The sequence below is a fragment of the Pyxicephalus adspersus genome, chromosome 3 (assembly GCF_032062135.1).
Source record: "Pyxicephalus adspersus chromosome 3, UCB_Pads_2.0, whole genome shotgun sequence".
In the NCBI taxonomy this organism is placed as follows: Eukaryota; Metazoa; Chordata; class Amphibia; order Anura; family Pyxicephalidae; genus Pyxicephalus; species Pyxicephalus adspersus.
In genome coordinates, this window is record NC_092860.1 from 17,874,369 (window position 1) to 17,900,648 (window position 26,280).

The window sequence follows — 26,280 nt, forward strand, 5'->3', positions numbered from 1 at the left end:
AACAATAAAAAAGTTTTATTAAAAATATTAAACAAAGCCTTTCAGTGTTCTCATGTACACAATTCCTGTATATTTTATCTTGTATTCAAAGTTGAAAAATAACTAAGGAGAGGTTCAGACTGAAAGCTTAACTTTAGTCTGTTCTGGGCTATGTATTGATATTCTATGTATTCTACCATATTCACTGGACTTGTGATGTGTAACTTCCCATCTACTTCTTGTATCACCATTTACACTTCCAAGAAAAATCAAATTATCATTGGTACTTTTGGTGTTTTTCTTTCACCTGAAGCTGTATGTTGGAGATAGCATGGAGAATGTAAGGTGTGTGTGGGAATGACACTTCATCATGACAAGGTTCCAACACAGCCAAGCCAAGGTTCCAACACAGGCCACCAGCAAAAAAATTTCCACCATTATTTGGTGCATTACAGCAATGCCTGGAAAGTGCATACCTTTCAATTTCAAGTTATAAAAGTGTATTGACTTAAAGTAAGTAGAGGTTTATTTTAATCATACAGTACTTTCCTAAAACATCCTTTTGTGTCAGAATAATTCAACACTCCAGTTGCTCTCTGTTATTCCATAGTGAACATTTGCTCCAAAAAGAAGGAAATTCTGAAATAAAATAAAAAGGTTTTAACAGTACAATGCCAAAATATAAAATCTAAAAAAAAGGAACATTTTTTTAGAAGGAGCTTGGCATTTCTCCCTATTTCTCTAACTGCAGATTTCCTTTAAACCTAAGCTCAGAGATGGAATAAATATAGGAGAGCTTTTATATCTACCAAAGGTTTCATTTCATGTGGGCCTGAAATGTTCTAATCTTTGTAACACAGTACAGTCCTATATCTGGCTGGGCAGGAGATGAAATTGTTTCAATTCTGAAGTTAGGTCACAGTTACAGATACCCCAGCTTGTTGCCAGAAAGTGAAAAGAGAAGCAGAATGCTGATATTTCTGTCACTTTGTTCCCTTTTCTTTATCACTATATTCCTTGTTGGGGCTTTTGTAGGTAGCATCAATATGAGCTGCACCTAAGATCATTTAGAATCCATTTAGGCTATGTACACATGTGCAATAATTGCCGTTGGAAAGGATCTTTTACGATCTTTTCCAACGACTAACATGAATGAGTATTGTACATACAGCACAGTTCTGCTCAATAGAGAAAGGAAGGAGAGAAGGACGGAGCGGCACCCCCCTGTGTTCTCCCCCCCTCACTTCCTTTGGGATCGTTCGTCGTCCATCGTCTGTGGATGCACCAAGAGGGTCGTTCAGACAATAGACGACGAATGCTGTACACACATAAGATTATCGGATTATCAGACAAGAACAATTGCACGTGTGTACGTAGCCTTACAGGTGCATTATCTCTGACATTGACCTTCTGACCTGAATTTATCAGTGGTAAATCCCTATAGGTTTGTCTTGTAGATCCTTGTGGACCTGTCTGTGGTGAAAGAGGGTTTAAGATGCTGATAATGGGTCTATGTAATACCTCGAACAGTATCCTCTCTTAAAAGTTGGGTGACACTTTTTAATCTTTATATATATGTTGGTCAATAATTCCAAAGGAATGTAAATTTCAGGTTATGATGGTGGGTCCATAAGGGGGACATCTACTTCTACAGTCTACTTTTCTTGTATACAATAAACTTGGGGAATGGGGGAACTAATAGAAGATAATAGAAGTGTCGCCATATAATTTATATAGAAGAATAATAAACAGTACCAACCTGACGTGGCTCTATGACAACATCTGTGAGTTGCAGATGGTCCAGCAGTGGCAGGGGGTAACCCTTCTGTAGGATGTCTGTATAACGGAGATAGACATTATCTTGTGTTACTGTAACTTCCTTTACATACAGCTCAAATCATACTTATTTCAGTTACATGGACAAAACACACTAGCTAAATACACTGTATAATATTAGATTCTTCAAAAACAGCATAATAACTGATATGAAAATACAAATAACAAAGAAGGTTTTCAATCATATTGTGTACTAACTATACAACCCTGATCCTAAACCAATTCAGAAACAAGATTTTTATCCATTGGGGTTCAGTAACATAATCTGCTAGTCTAGGGGTGGACTAATGCCACACATAACTTTGGATACACATATTTGCATTATTTTAGTATATTTAGAAATACGCACTTGGTAATTCTAGCAATGTTTAAGAGAAGTCGTATTATCAGTATTCTAGATGACACAAGATGGAAACTGAATGTCTGTATATGAGAAGATAAAGAGTGCTGTGAAGTTATGACATGGACTTGGCCCACAGACAATAGTAATCCTAGCTCACTTCAGCTTACATCAATAAAAGAAGATTTAAATGCTCATTGCAAGCAAAACTAAAAAAACAAAACAAAAAACAAACAGAAAAGCTGCTGAAGAGTCTGGAATAAGCAGATGATGCCAGACAAACCATCAAATTCAAGATACATTTAACTATTTAGATTGTGAAGTAGTGTTTTTTAACCAGAGTTTCATGGGACCCTAGGGTTCCTCCAGAGGTTCATTTGGACCTCTCGGGTCACTGACACCAATGCTCTTTTTGGCTATCTGTAGGATTTTGTTTCTTCTCAGTGGCCAGCAATGTAAGAAGCATTCTTCCCACTGACCCCCACACTAATGTACTGTGAGATGTGGATATAAACAATTAAAGCAGGGGTTCCCTGACAACTTGATAGTTATTTCAAGTGTTGAAAAGGTTGAGAAAGCCATTAAAGAACATAAAAGCCTTCTAAAACAGAAGGTATTTACACGCCTCATTACATTACAGATTTCAGAAACAAGAGAATAATTCCTCATATTAGGACATAGACAAAGCCAACGAAATAATTCCTTTATGTCCCATCAGCTAGGTTCAAAAGAACTATTGGTGAATACTGATTCTAAATTTTGCCAAATATTATTGAGCCACCTAAATTGAAAGTGCATACTGTGCTATGCACTGATTTGGTTGAAAGGCTTTTTTATTCCTTTAGTCCTCTTGGACCATATTAATAAATTATCTAATTCTTCTTTAATTTTAACAGTTTTAAAATTGTCTGCCCTTAGATGTCTACATACCATTAACCTGGGGAAGCAGTATATGGGATATATAATAGTTCACTGCAGCATTCAATAACGCCACCTGCAATTAAAAAATAATAATAAACTGTTATAAGCAAATATTTTTCCACTCAAGATTCATGTAATTTCAGTGATGTTTTTACTCTTACTAATATGCCCTATTTAACCTAGATTGTGATTGTTTGCTAATAATTTCTGTATTTTACACATTTTTCTTTATTGTGTAAAGGCGTGTAAATTTATTTTCTTTACAGTGAAGAATGCAAAATGCTAATACTTGAAATCAGTATTTTATAGCAGCCAGTCAGAATGGAATGTGAGCATTATACTAATGTATTGTATTGAGGTCTGCCTGGGGGTCCGCACTGGGAATTTGATCTGAGGTCTTTGCACTGAAGTTGGTAGTGGGGTCTGCACTAGGTGTTTGTAACTGGGGGTCTGCGTTTGGAGTCTGTTACTGGGAGTAACAGATAATTTTTTTTGTATAGGGTTATGCCTCAGGCAGAAAGATGTCTAGAACTTGCCCTAGTTGTATTTGAAAATAATAAATATACTCACTGAGAAAGGACCCACATCAGAGTGTTTGAGGTCCATCTGTACCCTAAAACCAACAAGAAAAAATTAAAGTACAAAAAAGATTTTTCTGGTGCTTTTTATCTCTGTCGTCAGCAAGAGCAACCTGCAAGTGCCTATGTGAAATCCATTTCTCAAATATATTTAGAAAAAGGTAAAATTAGTTGTTTTAAAAAAAAAAAGTTTATTGAACTAGCATTTGCACATGCTTACCTACTTAGTTCTAGACTACCCACAATCCTCCCTGAACTCACAGCCACTTTTGCCAAAGCATTGGTTGTCTGTAGGGAAAGATATGTAGCAATCATTAGCAGATACAATATAAATTTTGTAATATAAATTACAAAATTTCACATAATAATATTATTTTTTCCTGAAATAAATCCTTTAATAATTTACAGATCAGCTTCATTACAGCTAATGGATAATATAGAGCATTGCGCACACAGTAATACATTTTAGGATACTCTAAGACATTATGGACCTCATTATCAAAATCATCTCCGTATGGCAATAGTATAATCCTCAGAAAGTATTATGATAATGTCTATGGTCTGTTCAAGCAGAAAGAACAGATGGTGCTGTACTTATTGCCCACAAATCCTGCTTCTCTATGCATAAGTAAAGTGAGTTCTGTTTATTTCTTTAAAAAGATGTAAACACTTCAAAAACTAAACAAAACCCTCCTGAAGTCACACTAAACAAGCATGGAAAAGTAATAAAATCTAAGTAAGGATGTCTTTAATAACAAGCTGAAATCACCCCCCCCCCTCCAACACTGTGCCACCAAACCACCAAAGTTATGGAATTGTTACAAATATGCATTATGGTCAAACATCTCCACTTTATTCTGATCCGTCCAAAGGACATTATTTCAAAAGTCTTGCAACTTTGAAAATGTAAACCATGTTCTTTTTAAGAAAGGAGACTTTCTCAACCCTGCCAAATAACCTATATTTATTCAGCATGTATGTAGCATGTGGGGTTTTCTCTAAGCTTTGCACTGACCTGGGGATCAATCTGTTGTGAAGGCTGACAACTCTCTTGGATGTTTTCCATTTGTATAAAAATCTTTCTCAATTTGTTGGCAAATGGCAACTAAACCCTTCCTAGATTGATGAGCATCAAAAAACTGCTTCTTTAAGACCATTTCTAATTTTTGTCCACCTTGGAATTTTGTTAACACACACCTGAATGCTCCAGACCAGCTTTTATAGAAATGCCCACACTTTTCAGTGATCTATTATTCAAGTGCGTTTAGTTTTTTAGAACCTAATTACCCTTTTATTTACCCTATTAGACAAAGGTTACATAATTTTTCATCCACTGCTTCTTTTTGCATTTTAGTCTTTGTTGAATAAATAATGATGTGTAGATTGGATCATGTGTTGTTGTTCATCACAGGTTGCATTTACCTAATTTCAGGAATACCTGAATTATGTCCTGAAACCCAAAACATCAGAGAGAGTTTACTTTATTTCACATGACTGTGTTTACACACTACTCATTCTCCTTTAGAATAGGTCTGCTGGCCCAAACTGTACATTATGCAATATATGCAGTTATATATTAATGTTGCTAACTCACCTAATTGACCAACGAGATAATTATGTTGTATTTCTTTTTAATGATTCCTCCCTCTTAATACCAAGTACTATTAAAGCTAAACACAATCTAGTAATGAGTAGTTTAGGAGCTTCTTATAATTTTACCGTTGTAGAAAGTGAGGAGCTTGAATGTTAACATCTTGCCAAATGGTGCTCTGGAGATATATGACGTTGTCAACTAGTTTAACTCCAGAAAGTAATATCCATATTTTGTGGACCAACACAACAAGAGTAATTAAATTCTTAAGTAATATATAGGAAATAGTTAACCAGGTTAAAAAAGACACAAGTCTAATAAATTCAACCACAAAGACAATAAATAAATATACCAAAAACCTGCATATTCTATACAGAACACTATAAATAGTTAATACACTGAAAGGTGAAACCCCCTTAAAATGCATGGTTTATTTGCTACAGAAGTGGAATCAAAATCAAAATGCATTCAGCTTGTTCTTAAAACAGTATTTTGAGCTTGTACAACTATTACATTGCAAAAGTATTAAATGGAATAGCCAGATGACCAGTTTAGGGAATAATATATTTGTAGTTTCTAACTCTTTCCACCATTAAGGGTCTCTCTTTCATTGATGGTTTCCACAATCAGTGGTTTATTTTTTAATAAAACTCTTTTGTTTTTTTATTAGCCTAGGTTAAATTTTGCCCATAAACCCTGCTAAGGAGAACATGCAGATGAAACCTGTTCCACCAATATTAATACTATGGTGATATAATTACCGATAGTCACCAAAACTATATGGCATCGGTTTTACGTGGACCTGATCGCTGTTAATAAAACAGTTTCAAATCTACTTACATTTTCATATAAATGTAACTTACCACATTTAGAAGGAAAGCTGGAGCCAGAGAGGCGTTGGGTAAGATCACATAGGCTTGAATGTCCATTTTTGGAGAAATAGTTACATTTCCTGGTTTGATGTCTAGAAATGGAGCTGATGTGGATGTAATCTCTAGCTTCATGAGCATATCTGGGTACATCTTAGCTAACTGTAAGAAAACCAGATAAGAACGTTGAATATTGACACACATCAGTGTCGACACCATGTACGATGTTGAGGTTCTCACATGGAGATTGCTGTAATTCTTACAGTATTCTTAATATTTTTTACATTTCAAATATAAATTGGCTGGCAGAGAAAAAATAAAGGAAACATCAAATTATTTATTTTGCATTCTAATGGTAATAGGATAAATGACTGTAGAGGACAGTTCAGCTTTCAGAGGCATTCTTCAAGTACAGATGTTCTGACAGCAGCTGTAGTTATCTTTAGTCAACTCAAGTCAGTAACCCTCAAACCCTTGAAATTGCTTGTAGTTTTTCAAAACGTATTCATAATTTTATTATGCAGTATTTATACAGCAGCAATGTATTACACCCTATCCATAGCTGTCCCTTAAAGGGGCTCACAATCTAATGTCTCTACCATAGTCATATGTCATTATACAGTCTCCTCAATATGGGAGGAAGCCATTTAACCTAACCGCATGTTTTTAGAATGTGGGAGGAAACCCACACAAATACAGGGAGAACCTACAAACTCCATGCAGATAGTTTCCTGGTAGAGATTTTAACCTGGGACCGAGCGCTGCAAAGGCCAGAGTGCTGATCACAATGCTGCCCATAATACTGGATTGGTCTCCACCCGAAGTTGGTTGCATAATGCCGAAGAAACACTATGCAACCCACTTTATAACCCCAACATTATAATTTAAAAAATGTTTTAATACTTTTTGGTGAACATTGCCCACCTGACTTTTAATTTAGGTTTAAACAACATTAGTTCATTGTAATGTGTCAACACTTTGGTTTAAACAAAACACCTTGCGTTCAGCGTTCATTACTATTTTTGTAGTCATTGGTGCTAAAAATGTACCAAGTAATTGGTATTGCCAAATGTGACCATGTCATAGGCAATTATGCCATTAAAATAAAACCAGATCCTATATGTTGGAATTGTTTCAGCAGTTAATGCTTAGTGTACTGGATGCCTGTCCTTATCAAAGTCATCTGAGATGATCGGACAAATGGTTTGCAGGTTCAGTAATACTAAAAATGGTCGATGTGCACATTGTACCACTTAGAAAGGAATAAAATGAGGGTTGGCATTGACATGGTTGACATAGGTCTACTTGTATATCATTACCACTTCTTCTATTTATTTCAATAGATTTTTATTTATTTAAGTATGCAATTGAGTTAACAATCACGGGCTCAGCAAGTACATCACATAACAGACACTTCTTCTATTTAACATAACACAGTTTCGTTCTTACCTGAGGTATCAGGGTACCAAATGAAGAGGTGTTTAACCGAATGCTAAAGTCTTTTGGAATCTAAAAATAAATATAATGATATTATTAGTATATTTGCATAAATATATAATGATAAATTAGAAATAATATTAAATGATAATGATAATAATCACATTATGATTCAACTCAGCATTAAAAAAATCCAAAAAAGCTAAAAAAATAAATAAACAAATAATCTGATTTGGCCCATTATGTATAATAAACCTTGCCACCTTCATCTGGGCTAGTAGTTGATAATGGGCCAGGAGAGAAGGACTGTTTAATTTATTGGTGGATGGAGAATTTGGGTATGAACCTGTCAAAATGTATTCTCTATTATGTAAATTGCTTTCAGGAACAGCAGCAAGCGACTTTATGGTTTGCAGGAGCTATCAGCCTACTGTGTAGACACTGCACGCTGTATGTGAAAAATGGGACCCATTGGGACTCCTTGGGACCCATTACCATTGATCCATTTTATTAATCAGTTTTTAGGCATTGTCACAACTGGACATCATCAGGACATCAGCTACTTTACTATCATACCACTCCATATAGCACCCTGTACATTACACAACGTATTACCTTCGTATGCAATTTTTTACTCTACAGAACACCAACATTAGTCCTGACATACCATATTGTCAGTGACATTGAAGATGAGTTTCCCAGCTGAATGATAGACAAAGCCAGCCGTGTTAAACAAGTAATCAGAGATTCCAAAGTAGATCATGAGGTTGTGGTCAGCGGGTAAGGACAGGGATGGCGGTGTAAAGGGAGGAGGAGTATGATGAGACAGTTCAAAAAATTCCCCCTGAAGGAAACATAATAAATAAAATCATTACACATATTTTTTGTTTCTGTGAAAATAAATAGTCTACGGTCATAAAACTGAAATTTATAATAAATAAAGTGGGTAGATGCATGCATTAATGCAGATACAAGTGTGCAATAATTTTGTAAGTTACGGAGCTCTACCTTTGGTCCACTCACAAAGGTTTCCCTACCCTGGTGCGGGCACTCAGCCTGTAAGTGTTAGTGATGCACGCAAGGAATTCCGGCTTAGCAGAGAGGACTGCAAACGTTTTATGGGTAAAGCATAGGTACCTAGAATTTATAGTAGTTAGCAACTTCTTTATTATAAAGTGATGAAGACACCAAAAACATGGCGCCAATGCTGATCCTAAAGCATACAGGGACGTTCTTCACTTCAGCCATTCATACTGAGCAACTGGGATTATTGCATTGTGATTTACTTACTGATTATGCCTAGAAATTATTAAAGTTTTAGGGATCAACAAATAAAACAGAGTGCCCTGCTTCCCTACATTTTGGTAAATGTGATTTTGATGTATGCAATATTATTAATTTGCAGATCTCCAGTTCCCAATATTATTAGCATTATATTCAAAGCTAGTAATAGAACAAACAATAGTAACAAACTAACCTTAAGCTGAACATCCACATATTCTGCAGTCACAGGTGGAGGACCAGTGAGAGAATAATCAATGGCGGCCACTTTATCAATCTTTGCAGTCACTAAAAGATAAAAGATGATGAAACAAAAATCATTATTTATTTGCCATGATTGGGGTCTCTTTATAACAACAAATTTTATTGCACTTCTGTTCTTTTGCTGCTGTCACGGGTTAGATTCCTGAAGAGATACTTTGGAATTGTTGCGTGTTTTTAGGAATGCTGTTTTTCCCATTTTCCTAAACCCTTTTTTATATATATATATTTGAAAACCTTTAATAGCTTTTAATTTGTTTGGGAAATCTGTTAAGATCTGATAAGATTCTCTAAAATTCTAAGCCCCTTGTCATTATAGTGCAGGCCTGTTCTCCTTATGAACCCCCCCAACACTTTCAATGGCACTGAATGTCATCCTCCTCTTTCCCACACAACACTTACACAAAAACCCCTATTTTCACCACTGCATCGGACCTCCAAACATGCACTTAACCCATCTCAGATTTGACCCAACTTTACTTACCAATTCCCCATTTGCTACTGCCCCAACACATGGTTCAGAACTCAATTTCACTGTACCAATGTCCACGTTGGTGATGCACCATTTTGTATTTTACATGTTTAGAGAACAGGGACACATTTGCTCAATATTGAGAATTTGATTAATCTTGTAGCATACTCCAAAGGACCTTAACTGGCTTATTAAAAAACATAATGCAAAGCAAAAATGTGCTACTTTGCACCAGAGCACAATGTCTTGTAATGCACAAATCTTCTGATAGGTGACATATTACAATAGACTCTCATTTATCGCGGGGGTTACGTTCCAAAACCACCCGTGATAAACGAAAATTCATGATACATGGATGCCTAACTTTCTCCAACTGCACGATTAGCCAGCAGCCAATCACAACTGAATCCTGGTTGTGATTGGCTGCTGTCTATTCGTCCAGTCAATCACAATGCCCCATATATTAAATCCAAATGAATGGGGCATTCCAATTGGCCAGACTTGTTCCTCCTTTAACTCCCAGCATCCCCACACTGAACTTTCCAATACAACAACATGGGGTTTGCAGAAAACCCGATATACCGGGACCTCGATTTTTAAACCACGATATAGAGGGGGACTACTGTACTGAAAGATCCTTGAAATGTACCCACCAGGAAGGGTTTGTAGAAGTGGTGCCAGTTTACTGGTAATGGCATTTTTGACCAATGGACAAATCTGTGGGGAAGAAAACACAAAGGTCACCAAAAAGTTACACAAAATAAAAGTTGATGTAGCTAATTTTCCCCATCTATTTGACTATGTATATGTGTCCAAAGATCAGATTAGGGTACAATTTCCAGTAAGAAGTGAACTAGAGTAGTTGAAACCTTGACTAGTTGAAAACTAGTTATCCTACCTAGAGGAGGATAAGACACTAGCTGGCTGCTGCATGGGGAATTCCTCATTCTACGGAGTTTATGTTTGGAGGATTGGGACAGAAGAGTTTTCCAATTTCTGAAAACTCTTCCTACAATATACTGTCCCATCCCTGAATCGTTAATATGAGAACTGGCAAGTAGAATTCAAAAGAGCTTGCAGGAGGTTTACTTGGAAAAAGTTGGTTCTATTGAATCAGCACAATAGTAAGTACAAGAAAATATGTGGCTCCTATACCTCTTGAAAAAGCATTGCGATGTCACTGTGAAACGTGTCGAAAGCTTTAGGGAAATATTAAATATTATGTATGATTGTGATTAGAAGAGTTTATTTTAATATTTCCAGAAGCTTTGGGAGCTCCAGAAAAAACATTACATGGGATTGTTGCTGATTCATCTATTCTAACTGCTACACAGCTGTTTTTGTAACTGTTTTATATGTTTTGTGGTATTTTTTTATTAACATTGGAGTGGTCTGAAGTCTTGGATTGTCCAAAAAATCCTTACGGTTTTAGGGGGAAAAATATAAATAAAAAAGAAAAGGATAAGACACTGACAAGTGCCATCATTTGCTAACATTTTCAGGTCTGGTGATAGAAGAACATTAATTCCCAACACTCTCTCTCTGGGCCTGATTTATTAAAGCTCTTGAAGGAAGGAGAGGATAAACTTTCATCCCTGAAGCTAGGTGATCCAGCAAACCTAGAATAGATTAACATTACTTTTTTCATATTTCATGGGGAGGATTCGTCCCCTTCCACCATTATTTAATGGGATTCCTCATGTATCCCAAGTCATGTATCCCATGAGGCTGGATTCTTCTCCTTTTGCACATGCCCGAGAATTGGGCTTTCCTGGAATGTAAACAAAAAATTGAGTTTGTCACATATTTTTTTTTTTTTTTTAGGAAATCTTCTCACCCGAAAGAACACACAAAAAGATGGACTAGTTTGAACTCTAAAGAAATAGGGAGACGGGATGGTGTGGGTCCTACCGGACTTGGTTTGCAGAGGGGTTGAGGGCTGTAAACCTTTAAGGGCGGATTTTTTGGTTCTTACAGAAAGTTCCTACTTACAAAAAATTACTTGAAGAACTTGTCAGGAATTCAGTGAGCTCCCTACTTGTTTGGGCTGACAGTGCTGCATCTGATTTATTAAATTTCTAAGCTGTGCTGTATGCATGTGAGTTTTCACCTGTTGGCTATAGAGCACCTCTTACCGCTCTCCTCATCTCCATAACAGAGAGGCATGTGTGCCGTATTCCAGCCCAGAAGAACTCAGCACTTTTAACACTGCTTAGAATTTCAGTGCAGCAGGTCTGTTGGTCAGCTTTCTACAAGATATTGTGAGCTCATTGTATTTTGAGCAGATGCCTAAAATGGGACTAAATCTAAAAGTGTGAAAATTGTGAGCAAGCAGCTTTTTTTTTAATGGTTATGTCTCTTCTCTGATAAATTAAGGTACCTGCGATTTCTTAACTTACCTCTCCTCGCTCCTTTGCCGGCATCTTCACTGGGTGCTTTTGGGTTCAGGATCTCCGGCCATCTCTATTGGCCAGGACGGAATGAGGTAACCCCTACGCATGCACCCAGGAGTTTCATTCACTCTTAACAAACATTTGTGCTGGGTTCATGTGTACATAAAGGAAAAGATTGTGAAGAGGCATGTAGATTTGTTTTATTACAGAAGAGACATAGCCTGTCCATTCTGCACGGACCTGCCTGCTTGCGTTTTTAAGTATTTTTAGGTTCATGGAAGAAAGTGTTATTCTAAAAAATGCACTTAATGCACAGCCAGCAAACTTAAAATAGATTTCTTAAAATCATCAATCCTAGACTAGATCCATTCGGGGTTTGCTGAATCACCCAGGTTCACCCATGATAGTCCTTTGACCTTTGATAAATCAGGCTCATTATGTTGAGTGTAATTTGATTTGCAGCATACCCTTGGTTGGTGCTTTTTCTGATAGGGAAAGATTATCACCAAACAATGAAAAATTAGGTCATACCTAAGATGTAAGGTCATAACTGTATGAGAAAAATCAGACTATTTCAAATGTCCATTTTTTGTTAATGACACTCATATACTTTTCCATATATATCAATAATCATAAAAATAAGCAACATACCCGAATTTCCCCGATATATGGACATTGACATTTGAGATATGGCAGCTACAATCAGAGGGAGCTATAGTTGGTCTGCCTGCCCCATCGCTGCCCAGCTTCAGTCCAACAGATATACTGATTCCTTCCACCTTCACATCAAAGCCTCCGTTAAATTGTCTAAACAAGGAATCAGTTTAGTTTAGAAGACATGCAAACTACAAAGGTAACTTTTTTTCACATTTACGCCCCCCCTCCACTAAGAATTATTACTGCTTGGAAAAAAATCGCTTAACCATCAAGTTAACACAACTTTGGACTAGAAGAAGAATTAAGCAAATCCTTTGGCCATGTTTGTTCTCACATTAATAATAGTACATAATCATAGTATAAATTAAGCATTCTGATTTAGAGGGGGGAGATACACCAATTTTAAATCCTTTCAAAAAATTATATTGGTAATAAAAAATAAAAAGAAAAAATGCAATAAATATTATTTTCTTTGCTTTCTTGTTACGTCACATAGCTTCTATACCCCCTGTACAACTATTATCTTTTAACATTGAAATGCTAATGTTCCTGTAAGAAGTCACATGATGACCAAAATGGTTTAAAATCAGTTGACATATACAGTATCTGTGCTCATATATATTACTTGATTGGTGGTGAATTTACCCCAGAGATTACCATTGTGTTATGGATGGTGAATAACTGATGACCTCCATGTGATTGAGAATAGGTAGTTTTTATTACCTAGTAATGCTTTTAACATGTGGGGGGCCCTTGAAATAACGTTCAGGGAAAGAGGTAATCCCTGTTATAATTACTATATCCTCAGCTTAGATTATATCAACATGGTGGGCAGTGGGAAGAATTCCATTTACATTTCTGGCAAGTGAAAAGAATGTCACCATTATAGATCATTGGTGTCAATGGTAACTGGCCTGAGGGGAACAAATTATTCCTTTTACAGGGAACCCCTATCAACCTCTGGAGGTAGCTCGATTGAGAAACTCTGCTCTAAATGTTGTGAGTATTTTTCAGCAAAAGTACAATAAAGATCAAAAAATCAGAAACAGTCCCTGTCAGATGTCTTACATTCCAATCCTTGTCTTGATTTTCCATTTTCCAGAAATTTCAATGAAGGCTCCAGAGATTGACAGCTTCAGACCAACATTGGGCACCGGACTGATCTGCGAAATGGGTAACTGGAAGTTACGGATAGCCATGCTGGATAAGAAAAAGATAGCATAATACCAATTAACTTTTGACCATGTAATTAATAAACAAGCTAACCAATGAAATTAAAATAATACATTCAGCTAAAGCATACTTTAAAATTAGTCTAAATTGGCCTAAAAATGTAACTGGAGTAACTTCCTCTTGTTGTGATTCTTCTTCTATCTCCATGTGGTGTTATTTGTTTTTTTATAGACCTCTATAAAAATGTAATATTTATTTACCATCATTGTTATATGACACAGAACCTTTCATCCAACTTATAAATGATGGTATTTGTTATTTTATTAGTCAGTATAAAGTTCAAATAGTGATGGGAAGAGCCTGCATAGGTATAGTTATAGTTTCCCATGCCACACATAAAGAGTGGCGTGGCATTGGTGTGTGCATTGCCTATGTACTTTGTGCTAAAATGTGACATTCTTTGGGGGTTTAATTTTTGGTTGGTTATGGATTTTGCTTTGCTAGTACACACAATACAGATCCACTAGCAATTTTTTGGTTATGGATATGTGTGAGCAAATTGATCTGAAGAACGGAAGTTGGATTGTGCGTACAAATGATCATGTACGTCAGATTTGATTCTCACGAAAATTTCCTCCAACTTACGATGGGCCCGCATATTTCAGCAAACCAATTTCGCAAAACCATCGGAAGATCGAGGAAATCATTACAGGTGGATTCTCAGGGCTGAATGAATGCAGCCCTGGAAATCCTTCTGTTTGCGATCCCCGGAACTAGAGGTTATTTAACCTCTAGTGCACGGGGATCGCTGTGGAGCTGCAGATGAACTCTCAATGGAGTTTCTCTGATAAGTAAAGCCCATACACTCTCCATTGAAAGTTTGCCTGCAGTCACAGCTTATTGGAGGCACTCGCGTGCCTCCTATCAGCTGTGACTGCACAGTTTCCACGGTCACCGGGCTGTACTTAGCTGTACTTAGCTGTACAGCCCAGTGACCATGGGAACTGAACTGCAGATGAACTCTCAATGGAATGGGGAGTTTCCATTGTGATCCCCGGGCACTGGAGGTTAATTCCCCTATAGTGCCCTGGGATCGCAGTTGACTTGTCCCCATTAACCTTTAGTGCCGAGGATCACACAGGATTCCCAGGGCTGCATGAACGAATGCAGTCCTGGGAATCCTGTGTGTGATCCCCGGCACTAAAGGTTAAATGGGGACAAGTCTCCCAAATTCAAGACCTCTAGTGTCCTCTGATTGACTGAGGAAAGCTTTACTCAGCCAATCAGAGAGCACTAGAGGTTTTGAATGGGGAGACTTGTCCCCATTTAACCTCTAGTTCTGGGGATCACACACTGAGCTGATCAATGAATGCAGCAGGTGCTTCTTTTTTAAAAAAGTTTTTTTTAATTAAAATTCGAGCCCAATCTGCAAATTTTACAATCTTACAATTTCGGTACGAATGCGCCTCGAAATTGGGTTTTAAAAACTTGCTCGCTCATCCCTAATGGTTAGCCAGATCAGTGGCAACCAGTCACCACTCCCTCCATATCTTTGCCTTAAATTTTAAAACTTTACCTTGAATATGTTATGGGATTATTGACCTATAGCAGGCAGTATATTTCCTGGGTTTTACATTGTTGTAGAAAAGTGCGCCATAAAGCAATCTTTTTACTTCTTACCCATAGAAATTGTACTTGATTTTTCCTATGGGACTGTGGGTTGATCCTGAAAAATCTGGAATATGGACCTTTGCAAGCTCTCGTTGCAGAACGCTCATTCCCTCCTGGCGGGCTGTCATTGAGTAAATAAAGACATCTTTTATTTAAAGATCAAAATCCTTTGCAAAACACAACCTATCAAGGATGATGAATTTATAGGAGTATTTGCTTTTGCACAAACTATATCTGGACTATACATTTATATTTATTTGTAAACTATTCCAACCAAGCAGCGGTAGCACTTAGGGTTTTATATATTGTTCTAGCTGTTGTTTCATTTAGAGAAATTCAAATCCCCATGTGTGTAAACTTATTCTGCTATCTAGTGGTGAATTATCAAAAGAGCACAGAAATCACAATAGCAAATGCTGTATTTTCCAAAAAAAAAGTCTGAATTGCAGCAGAATTGACAGGCAAATAATTTATATGTACATTCCTTGGTTTGCTGCATTTTTGAAAAGCATGCACGTTGAACAAACTATCCACCCCTGTGCAAAGTAAATCATGCATGCTGCTCTTTTTGAAGCACAGCAAGGCACAGTAGTTTTCTGCTCTTCGTTGTGACTTGGGGTGTCATTAGGAATTATTGGCACCACAGTAAACTTGTAAATGGGAATCTTTAAAGTAAAAAATTTTTTCAGTAAAAAAAAAAAAAAAAAGACCAAACATTTGGAAATCATTAAAGCAAAACTAGCAGAACTTTTTGTGCCTTTTTGCCTTTTCTGTGAAGTAATCATTATACTTATCAGTAAATCACAATTAACTGTCAATCACTGAGATAGCAAATCACAGGATTCAGCTCTCAGTTATGCTCTGGGTCATCTGTTTGCATGGAACACCCCAGGGTAAGGTAAATCAGAAGAAAGAATGAGATGAGAAAGAATGAGAAGAAATGCAGGATTTGTGGTAGGTGTAAACTGTTTATTGAAGACTTTACAGCAACAAGTAAGTAGGTAAGTAGAGATTTTAAAAAGTAAAGGGGAATTCTCCTTAGCTGAATGTTGGTCAATACAGTTGCTTAAAGAATATTTCTGTTTTGACTAATTAGTTATTTGAAGGTGATTTCTAACTTATTTGTGAGTCTTGGGTGGTTGGCAAATGGCACATAACTCCTGTTATAGCACTTTTACAAGACTCCAAGGGGTGTATTAAAAAGCAGTGAATCTGACATTCACTAAAACATTTTCTGGTAGAGAATCAATTACTGTCATTGAAACACAGGGACCTGGAAGATACTCCACCATAGAATGTTTCAGTGAATGTCAGATTTATTCTTTATAGATAGACTCCAAGAGTGTGTACTATCTAGAGAAGTGGCCGCCAACCTCCCGGTCCATTAACTTCATAATTTTAAATCCCACCATGTATCACTCAAAGGAAAAGAAACTTCCAGCGAAGTGACGTCATGATGCCAGAACTTGCCCAGTCTCCCATCGCAGGCTCAGACTTGTATGCTGATCATCCAGGGGGGACAGTAGCGCAGGGCTGTGCATACAACAAAAGTTGTGTCCATATGGGGGACATGATCAGCGGGGACGGGAGAAGGATACAGTAACGGTAAGGGTAATTTGCTTGAGGGGATAATGTATCCCTCGAGTGGAGGTGGATTGTCTATTGGGTGGAACTGGAAACTCTAGAAATCTCTTATCAATGGAGTTTATGAAATGTAGAAGCAGTTAGTTGATTTTAAATTACTATGAAAACTTAATATATGTTTGGGTATTGTTGGCTTTGAAGCAGAACTAAAATCTTTCTGAATGAGGATGAACTGTTGCCATAATGTGCAAGCATACACAGCATACCAGCTCATACAGAACACTTGCTAGCAATTGTGCTTTCTTTTAGCAATGGCGGGTCCAGGCTTCGGTCTGCTACTGCTGCTTCCATCTCCCCTGCAACAATCAACTTTATCTCTTGGGCTGCCACTGATTATACAACTTCTGCTTTCTTGTTCTCAGGCACATTGATAAGCAAATATTGCCAGGCTTATGAAATCTATAAACTAATCAATATTTTTAATAGTAAGTTTAATTTAAAAAATGCCCATATTTTTGGTTGATCAAGAGTGAAAACAAGTGCAGGGGATAGCAGCAGCAATTGATCACATGTATTGCTCTGTGTTATACTGAATGGTACAAAGCTAGTGACGGTGACATATTAAATCACATATCTGCTGAAATCTGATCATTATCAACTAAAGTGCAGAAGTAATTCAGGTAAACAAATGATAATATGAAGATATGAAACGTATTGAATCATGCAAAAACTGACAGGTAATTTGCGTGTTTTTTCTGCCAAAAAACTTAAATTGTAATTTTAAACACTTTCAATGTTCATATTTTACAAGATGCCACATGTTGATCACAATTTTATTAGACATTGCACTGAATGATAAAAAAATTACATTCAAATGCTATCCAAGGTTTCCAGTGCTGTGTTTGATAATGAAAACTTATGAGTATACTTTATTTAAAGCTAGCCAGTTATTCATATTGGTCACATAGGGCAATATTTATAACACAGGGAATCTGCCATTCCGTTAGACATTCCCTGATGGGAATCCTCCGAGTCCATGTGTTTCAATTGCAGTAATTGATTCCAACCAGGGAATGTTATGGGGAATGTCAGATTTCCTGTTTAATAAATAGAGCGCATAGAATGAAACGTTAAAATGTATAAAAAATATAAAAACAGAAAAAATGCTGACAAATTTATTGAATTGCTTAGGAATAGAAAGGTTTTCTCTTTTGAAAAGTATTGAACTTTTACAGTTTATAAATCAGCTTTCGCGTCAATGGAATCATAACTTACCATAATCCAGTCCCTTTTGAGTTAGCCTCACCACAAATCCAGGGTTCACAGCGCCAGCCATATTCATACACATGGCCAGTAATAAGGACAGGGGTATGACATTGGAAAATGCCATTTCTATAGCCTACGCTGCTACCTGTATGTGTCTTCAGTAGTAATGTGGTTAAGCTGCAATCATTGCATTTTATAGTTCTGAAAACAAAACCTCAACAAGGAAGCGATATGGAATGAGGAAGTGTCAGACTTAAATGGGGACGCCCCTGATCTGTTTGTTTATTGTGCAAGGAGGCTGAAACTTTTGTTTCTAAAAACATAAAGTGAAATATAAAACTGTCCGTTAAATCACATGGTATACCTATAACTCCTGTTCAAATACAAGTACATGCTCATTACTAGGTTGGACTTTTTATTGAGTCTACATGAATAATTTAACGACATTTGACAATATAGCAACAATATTCTTTTTCAAAAAAAAAATATTTACTTTTAAAATTAGTCCTTAACCAAAAAGTCAAGTGACTTTGCCTAGGGTAAGATGATTTCATCAGTCTGCTGCAGGCAGAAGGAAGCTTTGTTCTTAGTCTCCCAATGATCAGACAATTATTTAACTTTTGTGAACACTGTCAAGACGTATACAGGAACCATGATTTACAGATGCAGGTGGTGTACTTTCAAGATTTTTCACTTCTTCTGTATCATTTTCCATTTGTGCTCTGCATAGCCTGGTGTAATCCTATATCTTTTTATTGAGGCCTAATCACAGCAGAATGAGGCACTTACCCCACTCCCTATGTATACCTTATATAAACCCAAAATGGATGTATTAGCCAAAGAGAGACAATTAGCAGACGCTGCTGAACTTCCTTTTTACTAAAGTAAAAGTTCTCGAAAGCAGTTAAAGAAGTGCCTGGTAATATATGTTTGTAAAACAACAAAGTCAACAATGGCTGCCATTATGTTTAAATAACTTTGCTTTAAAGAGGATCTATACTGTAACATTTGGATTAAGTGAAGGGAAAAGGATTGCATGCAGCCTCCCTGGAGCTGATTTAGTCCCTAGTAATGATTTATAATGCCTTGCTTTGTGTATCTTGTATGTCTGTGTGGCCATCTTGTTTAGTGTTTGGTAGAGGATCCGGGGTTTGCTTCCTCATGTTGGGGACCCCGTTCCCTAAACCAATAACTGGTGATCCAACATCTTGATGACTAACGGGGGAAAAAATCCAAAAGTAGCAGGAGAGATGAATCTTTGGAGGAACCCTAGTTAGGAAACATGGCCTTAGATGATGCTAAAGTGTAGAGAGATGCAACTACGAGACTACAGAGGTCACATGTAAGGCAGTCCAATGTTCTATCAAAGTAATTCTTGGCTCACAATTGCTTCCCCACAATTAAATTTTCTATATATTCTATAAAAGAGAGCATATCCTCGCTGTTTGAGTAGAGGCCCACTTTAATGGTTTTATACTTGGCTTGTAGAAAGATAATTCTGCTTTGCCCAGTCCACTTTGACCAGTAAAGGTTTAAAGAGCTGTAAGAATTATCTTTGTCATAGCTGGCCCAACTCAAAAAGAGCGCACATCAGAAGAGAACCATTTCTACTGACCTAGATAGCAGGAGGCCTAAAATCCAAGGGTAGAAAACGCCTCCAGGATCACAGTGAAGTATGAAAACTTCTTTTATTCTGTATGTAAAAGTCAATCAGATCATAGCAGAACGCTGGCTGGTTTCATGCTCACTCCAGCACTTTTTCAGAGGTTGCAGCAGAAAACACATTGAATCTGCCCTTTCATGCCGCACCTGACTGTAAGCAATTTAATGCAAAAAACTTCCATTTAAAGAGAAATTATAATCTAATAAGAAGACTGCATAACCTAAAGTGAAAGCTGTAAAAGGTAAAATATGATTTTTTGTTAATTTGATTTTCTAAATTCATACATGATTTCCTTTCTTGAATAGCTATTTGGCCTATTGAATTATTTTACAAATAAGCATATAATACCAGAGTATGATGAGAGTATGATGGTTCTGTCTTTGTTAGGAGAGAGGAAGGGGACGTTTCCCTCCTCTGAGTCAATCTGCAGATTGTGAAATCTGATCTTTTAACTCTTAACGTCTGTTGCAATAGTTGTTTAAGCGGATCTGAGATTGAAAAGTGAAAATAATTGTATGATATAGGCAACATTTAGAAAAATATAATTTTACATTTACTGAATCCTAACAAAAAAACAACCTTTTGTCCTAAATTTCTCTTGAAGAATGTTATATCCTTCCTGGTTGTGAGGATGCCTAGGCACCTCTGTGCTTGCAGCCTCATAGTTATTTATATCCAGTTTTGGTTCGAAGGTATTACTTTGGTTTGTTAGTCCCTGAACAATTAGAGTGAAAATTAAGGTTATCGTTATTGTTCGTTTCACCGTTTTCTATACTGGAGACTTCAGCATGAGGAAGCAATGCCCTGCCTATACCAAAATGGTTGCTTCTAAAACACAATGAAGAATTAGGCATGGCGAGATAGTAATTGGGAAAGATAATTTGTATAGAGTCAACAGGCTATAGTGCAATAGTGGCGACATGTCCTTTGGCCTCTGGATACCCTTTTTTATTTATAGATCAGTTTCCTCCTTGATTGTATTAAAATAGCGAGCTGAATTTTCCCTGATAATCACATTACTGTACACTACTGTAAAAAAAAAAAAAGTTTTCCCAAATGTTTTTCCTTGTCCCTTACCCAATGTGAAGTGTCCCTGGAAACAACCACAGCCCACTTTATTTTGATCTGTAGGATTTAGGACTGGTTATGTTAAAAGCCATCCTGCCTCCTCGAGCCACCCATGACATTAAAAAGTGACCCCTCTAAAATTGGTTAAAAAAGGGACTGGTCAAAAGAAAGTTGTAGAAAGTAGTAAAGAAAGTCATCACTGAACTCCTTAGCTGCGTCTTTAGCTGAATCTTCATCCTCAACAATCAGAGCCTACAACAAGCACTTGAGGAAACTGTTCAAAAGCATGAATAAGTTATAACTGCACCACAACCTAACCCCCAGTATGGACACAGCCGTAATGTACAGTTTAAAAGTCTGTAAACAGTTGGAAAAAGTTTGCCCAAAACTACTAAGAACCTGCAGATAAGCATGGTACAGGTCTTTGAGCAGCATATATGTGTTCTATTTTTTATTGTAGGTTAATGGGTGGATTTTAGACAATATCATCTCCTTAATTGCAAATAGAAGCTTTACATTATGCTGATTGGCAGTTTGGAGGCTACATATGGTTCTAGACCTAACTGCCACAACTCAATGTTGGTCCATTTTTCCAATTTGCAAATTCCTTGACTAGTAAGAAGTAAAGAAAGGACACATGTTTTTAGTAAGAATATTTCCGATTTGCATATCATAGCTCCCCAGGTTCCAAGGCCAGCTCTTTGCAACTTGCAGTTTATTACTATTGGTATTATTAAATGTATGGAAAAGTTTAAACACACTGATACAACATATAGTACAGACATAGGTTATACATATAATACAGTCATACTGAGAAGGGGGTAAAAAGTAGAAATAGGTCAGGCATTATTCATCAATATCATGATGTATTTTAAGCGTCGGCCCTTTCTATAGCTTTTGGTCTAATGGAATAAAGGGTAAAACACAGGGTAACGGAGGACAGTAAGCTGTGGTGTCCTGGCTGGGTGGTAGAGAGAAATTTAAATTAGTAAGTGAATTATGTTATGGTCAAAATACATGCTTGACCCATGAGGTGAGTTAAACATAGGTTCACTTAAAATCCAATCCTATAAAGCTATAAGCAGTTTAGTAAAAAGTAGTCCTAATTCCCTCTAATAAAAAAATGTGCATCTTGAAGTTAACTATTAACTGTTGTACCATAATTTTTTAGAAATGAGACATTGGTTATATAAGCAAACAGAAATATTTACAATCTTCTCCTTTTTATGTACCGGTATTTCTAGGTTTCCCTATATCTTTGAACCTAAAACAAAGCACGAAAGGTTTATGTAAATCGTTTCATGCATTAAGATCCTGATTTCTGTTGTCCACCATAAACCCTTAAATGAAAACTATATTTGTATACTAAATGCTAGGTTTAGATTGGCTTAAAAATCAATAAAGACTTTAAAATGAGGAAGCAAACTGGATCTTTAAAAAATATTTTATTTACAAAGGAGGGACAAACAAGATAAAAGAATAATGCTGACTAAATATAAGTAATAATAAAAGTGTGCAGTATAGAAGGGTGAGAGAATCAATCGACACATATTTATATATTAGCTGTGTTCATCCTTGAACCACTCACATTGGTGTGTCCCAACAAATCTTATAATGTACACTTTGTATAGAAAATAGACTATAAGACTTTGCACACCTTTATTTTGATGTACCTAAAATGTATTTAGATAATTATACCCTTTCACTTGACACACACATGGTAAAACACAGAGGGTAAACTAAAAGTCCAATTGGGCTTTAGACATCCTACAGGTTTAAGTATCTATGCAGGTATAACTGCCAACATTAGAAATTTTTTTTCCTCTATCTTCCCTAAGTTGTACCCATGATCAGGTCAGTTCTGTGTATTGGGAAAGCAGTATAAGTATTTAGTTTGCAAATTGTGTGTAGCACTCACCTGTGTAGGACCAGCTAAATTTCTGTGGGTTCTCTCTTCTCATGGGGCAAATGACACATACATACTTGGACTTTTGATATGGTTTTATTAAGAACAAACTCAATCCGGCGAGAGAAGAGCAGGGGTGCAGTCAGGATGGAAATAAAGACAACTGTCCATTGACACGGACAAAATAAAAAAAATGTAAAACTCAGCCCTAATATACTGTTAGCATTAGATATTGTCTTTTACAAAAACTGATGGTTCTTGAAGGCATTTAGAGGGGACCTTTCAGTAAAAAACAAAATGACCCAAGATCAAGCATGTGCAGAAGGAGCAGCCCACAGCCTTCTGTAATATGTGACATTTGTATCCTAAGAGGCTGAGGGTCTCCCATTCAGTCTTTACCGCTACGGTAATTACAAATTAAAGAAGAAAAACTATTAAAAAAAACACCTTTGTCTTTAATATATATATATATATATATATATATATATATATATATAGAGGGATATAGGGGGGGGGGGGGTTCTGTAAAGTTCCTGGCTGTGCCCAGAAAGAAGAGAGCCAAAGTTATGAAATAACACATTTATTCAACATATTCCCCCCGAGACTGATGCACATGGTACAGCGTAGTTGCAGCTTTTCTAGATCGATCAAATAAAAGTCCTTTGGTTGGGCCGCAAACCAGCTCTCATCTTTGACCTCAATGTCCTCAAAACGTTGCCCCTTCAGGTGTTTCTTCAAATTCGGGAACTGATAATAGTCTGAAGGGGCCAGGTCAGGTGAGTAGGGGAGATTTGACTAATTGGAAACCAGGGTGTTCATTTTTGCAGCCACAACGTTGGACGTGTGCGCAGGTGCATTGTCCTGCAAAAAAAAAAAAAAAAGGACAAACGGGAAAACATACGACATGACGAACTTCTTCGGCCGTGGGGACCCTCTGTGGCGCCATTCCTTTAACTGTATCTTGGTTTCAGGATCATAGATGTGGTACCAGGTTTCATCCTCAGTCACTAACCTAGCCAAAAAGTCCTGTGCAGCTTCAAAATGGGCCAAAATGGCTTTGGATGCTTCAACATGTTCCTTCTTCTGATCACTGATCAAACATTTCGGCACCCACTTCGCTGAAAGCCTTTGCATGTCTAGGATAGTGGTGATAACAAACTCAACACACTCCCGTGAAATGTCAAGTATCTGGGCTATCCTTTTTGCAGATTTTCGCCGGTCCTCAATAATCCGCTCATGGACAACATCCCAGGTTGCCGGGTCAGTTGAGGTTGGGGGGCGCCCACTGCGGGGCTCACCTTCAATGGTGAAATGCCCAGTCTTTATACAAGATATGCAGGTTATGACAGTGCTGTAGGAAGGACACTTCTCCTCCAGTGTTTGTGACATCTCAGTGTGAATGTCCTTTGCTGACATTCTCTGGAGAAACAAAAACTTCATGACGGCCCTTAACTCCAACAACGTGAAACTTGCTTGTGCCTCTCCCATCACAGCTTCTCACTAAAAGAAAAAACAGTTTTAAGAATGGCAAAGACCTGATATTTACACAGTTACATACTAAGATATTAGGCTGTCATATGCCCCCACACTCAGAGAGAGATATTAGCCACCCCTTTAATTAATGTAAAAAATGTCTCCTTGCTAGCTCTGAATGGTGAGTAACTGATAGTCTGTGAATTACACAGCAGATAAGAGGCAGATTCAGCACTGTCAACTGTAATGGAATCAAGAAACAGAGCGTGAAATTTTTTGATGGCTGGTTGTCAAAGTAAAAGTATATTTACACTTCGTCTACCAAGAAGGACCTACTTGCTGATGCCTTTTAAAGGTTGGATTGTGAAGATGTGCCCTATAAGATTTAAATAATTTCTAGGTGAGCCGTTCCTTGCTTATGTTCACTGTACACAAAATAGAATTTCTCATACTTCCGTGTATAGTAAATTCAAGAAAAAAAAGAGAAAAGATTGCACTGGGGCAGGAAACTGAAATAACCACAAAAAGGAAGCATGCAGAAAAGGGTAGATGTATTAGATTTCTACTGAGTGTAGAAGATTTACAGAAGGGATAGAAACCCCTTTTATAGCCACAGAATTAAACTAATAAACTCAGCACTATTTTTTAGTGAACTTGTGACATATTTTTTTAAACATAATATTTAGCAGTGCAAAGATCTATTATAGGAAACATCTTGCTAGTGTAATACATATACTATTGTATATTTCTATTGTACTATTGTATATTATACATGTACTGATTTCAATGGCCATACCACTGCACACAATAATAATACCGACTGTTACTCTACATAATAACTGCACAACCAACCTGTCAGTCTGCTGTTTGGCCCCAAGATCAAAAACTTGATTCTATCTGTGCAACAGCTTGCTAAATTCCCAGGTAACTGCAAAAAAAATTTGTCTCTCAGTCAGGGTTCTGTGGAACACTTAGTGTTCATCCACAAGTTGCTAGGAGTTTCTTGAGCAATTTGTGACTCTCAGCTCAGTTTAAGTGACACCAATGATCTTTTTGGGCATCTGTAAGGGTGACATTCTTCCCACTGGCCAGCAATGTAAGAGGCATTCTTTCCATCAACCACCACACTAATATACCGTAAGCTGTAGATTTAGTAATTATAGCAGGGGTTTGAATACTTGAAACCTATTTCAAGGGTTCCACATTGTTAAAAAGGTCAAGATACACCGATTTAGAGGTTATTACACTGGTTGATGGTTCTTAGTAAGAAATGCTGCTCTAGGGCCAACTTTAGGAAAACAAACCTGCCCAGTGCTTTTGGGCTTTTGTACCCCTGTGACTATTGTTCCAGTTTTGATACTCATTTATGACTTCTTCCTGTTTTTGCACATTCCTTGTCATCCACCTGACCTGAAATTTTGCCTGTTTCTCGAGAACCTTTTTTTTTACCTGCCTTGATCTTTTGCATTTTTGATCATGACCTTGTCTGATGATTTTATATCACACTTTTTTTTTTCCCGCAGCCAGATCTTGCCAATATTAACCATAACCTGGGTGCTGTCCATGGGAAAAGTCCATCGTCCCTTGCAGGGTGCTGTTGTGAACACAAGGTAGTTCCTTAGATCCTGCATCTTCTGCAACTCATTCCTCTTTCGACTTTGTGCTTCAACCCTCTTTCGGGCCAGATAAAGTTTAAAAAAAAAGCTGAAACCTCCAAATGTGTTGTATTCTTGTTCCTCTACTACTTGCCTACATCACTATAGTATCCTACAGTATGCTGGTGCGAGGAAGCACAGTCTGTGGAAAGGGTCCTGGAGGATCTTTATCTGTGCACTATTGCAATAAAGATGTTTTATAGTCC

The 26,280-nt window shown here is 37.1% G+C and overlaps 1 protein-coding gene across 1 annotated transcript; it reads right to left on the reverse strand.

Moving 5' to 3' along the window:
• LOC140325740 (bactericidal permeability-increasing protein-like) lies at positions 1-18,511 on the reverse strand. The gene is made up of 15 exons (XM_072403747.1): positions 18,319-18,511; positions 15,469-15,580; positions 13,684-13,815; positions 12,606-12,765; positions 10,921-10,964; positions 10,219-10,292; positions 9,029-9,120; positions 8,219-8,395; positions 7,564-7,623; positions 6,109-6,276; positions 3,875-3,942; positions 3,647-3,689; positions 3,086-3,149; positions 1,739-1,815; positions 1-618 (listed from the first exon to the last, which is right to left on the reverse strand). The coding sequence occupies exons 1-15, from the start codon at positions 18,431-18,433 to the stop codon at positions 547-549; spliced, it is 1,458 nt and encodes a 485-aa protein (XP_072259848.1). The 5' UTR covers positions 18,434-18,511; the 3' UTR covers positions 1-546.
• Positions 18,512-26,280: the final 7,769 nt, after the last annotated feature.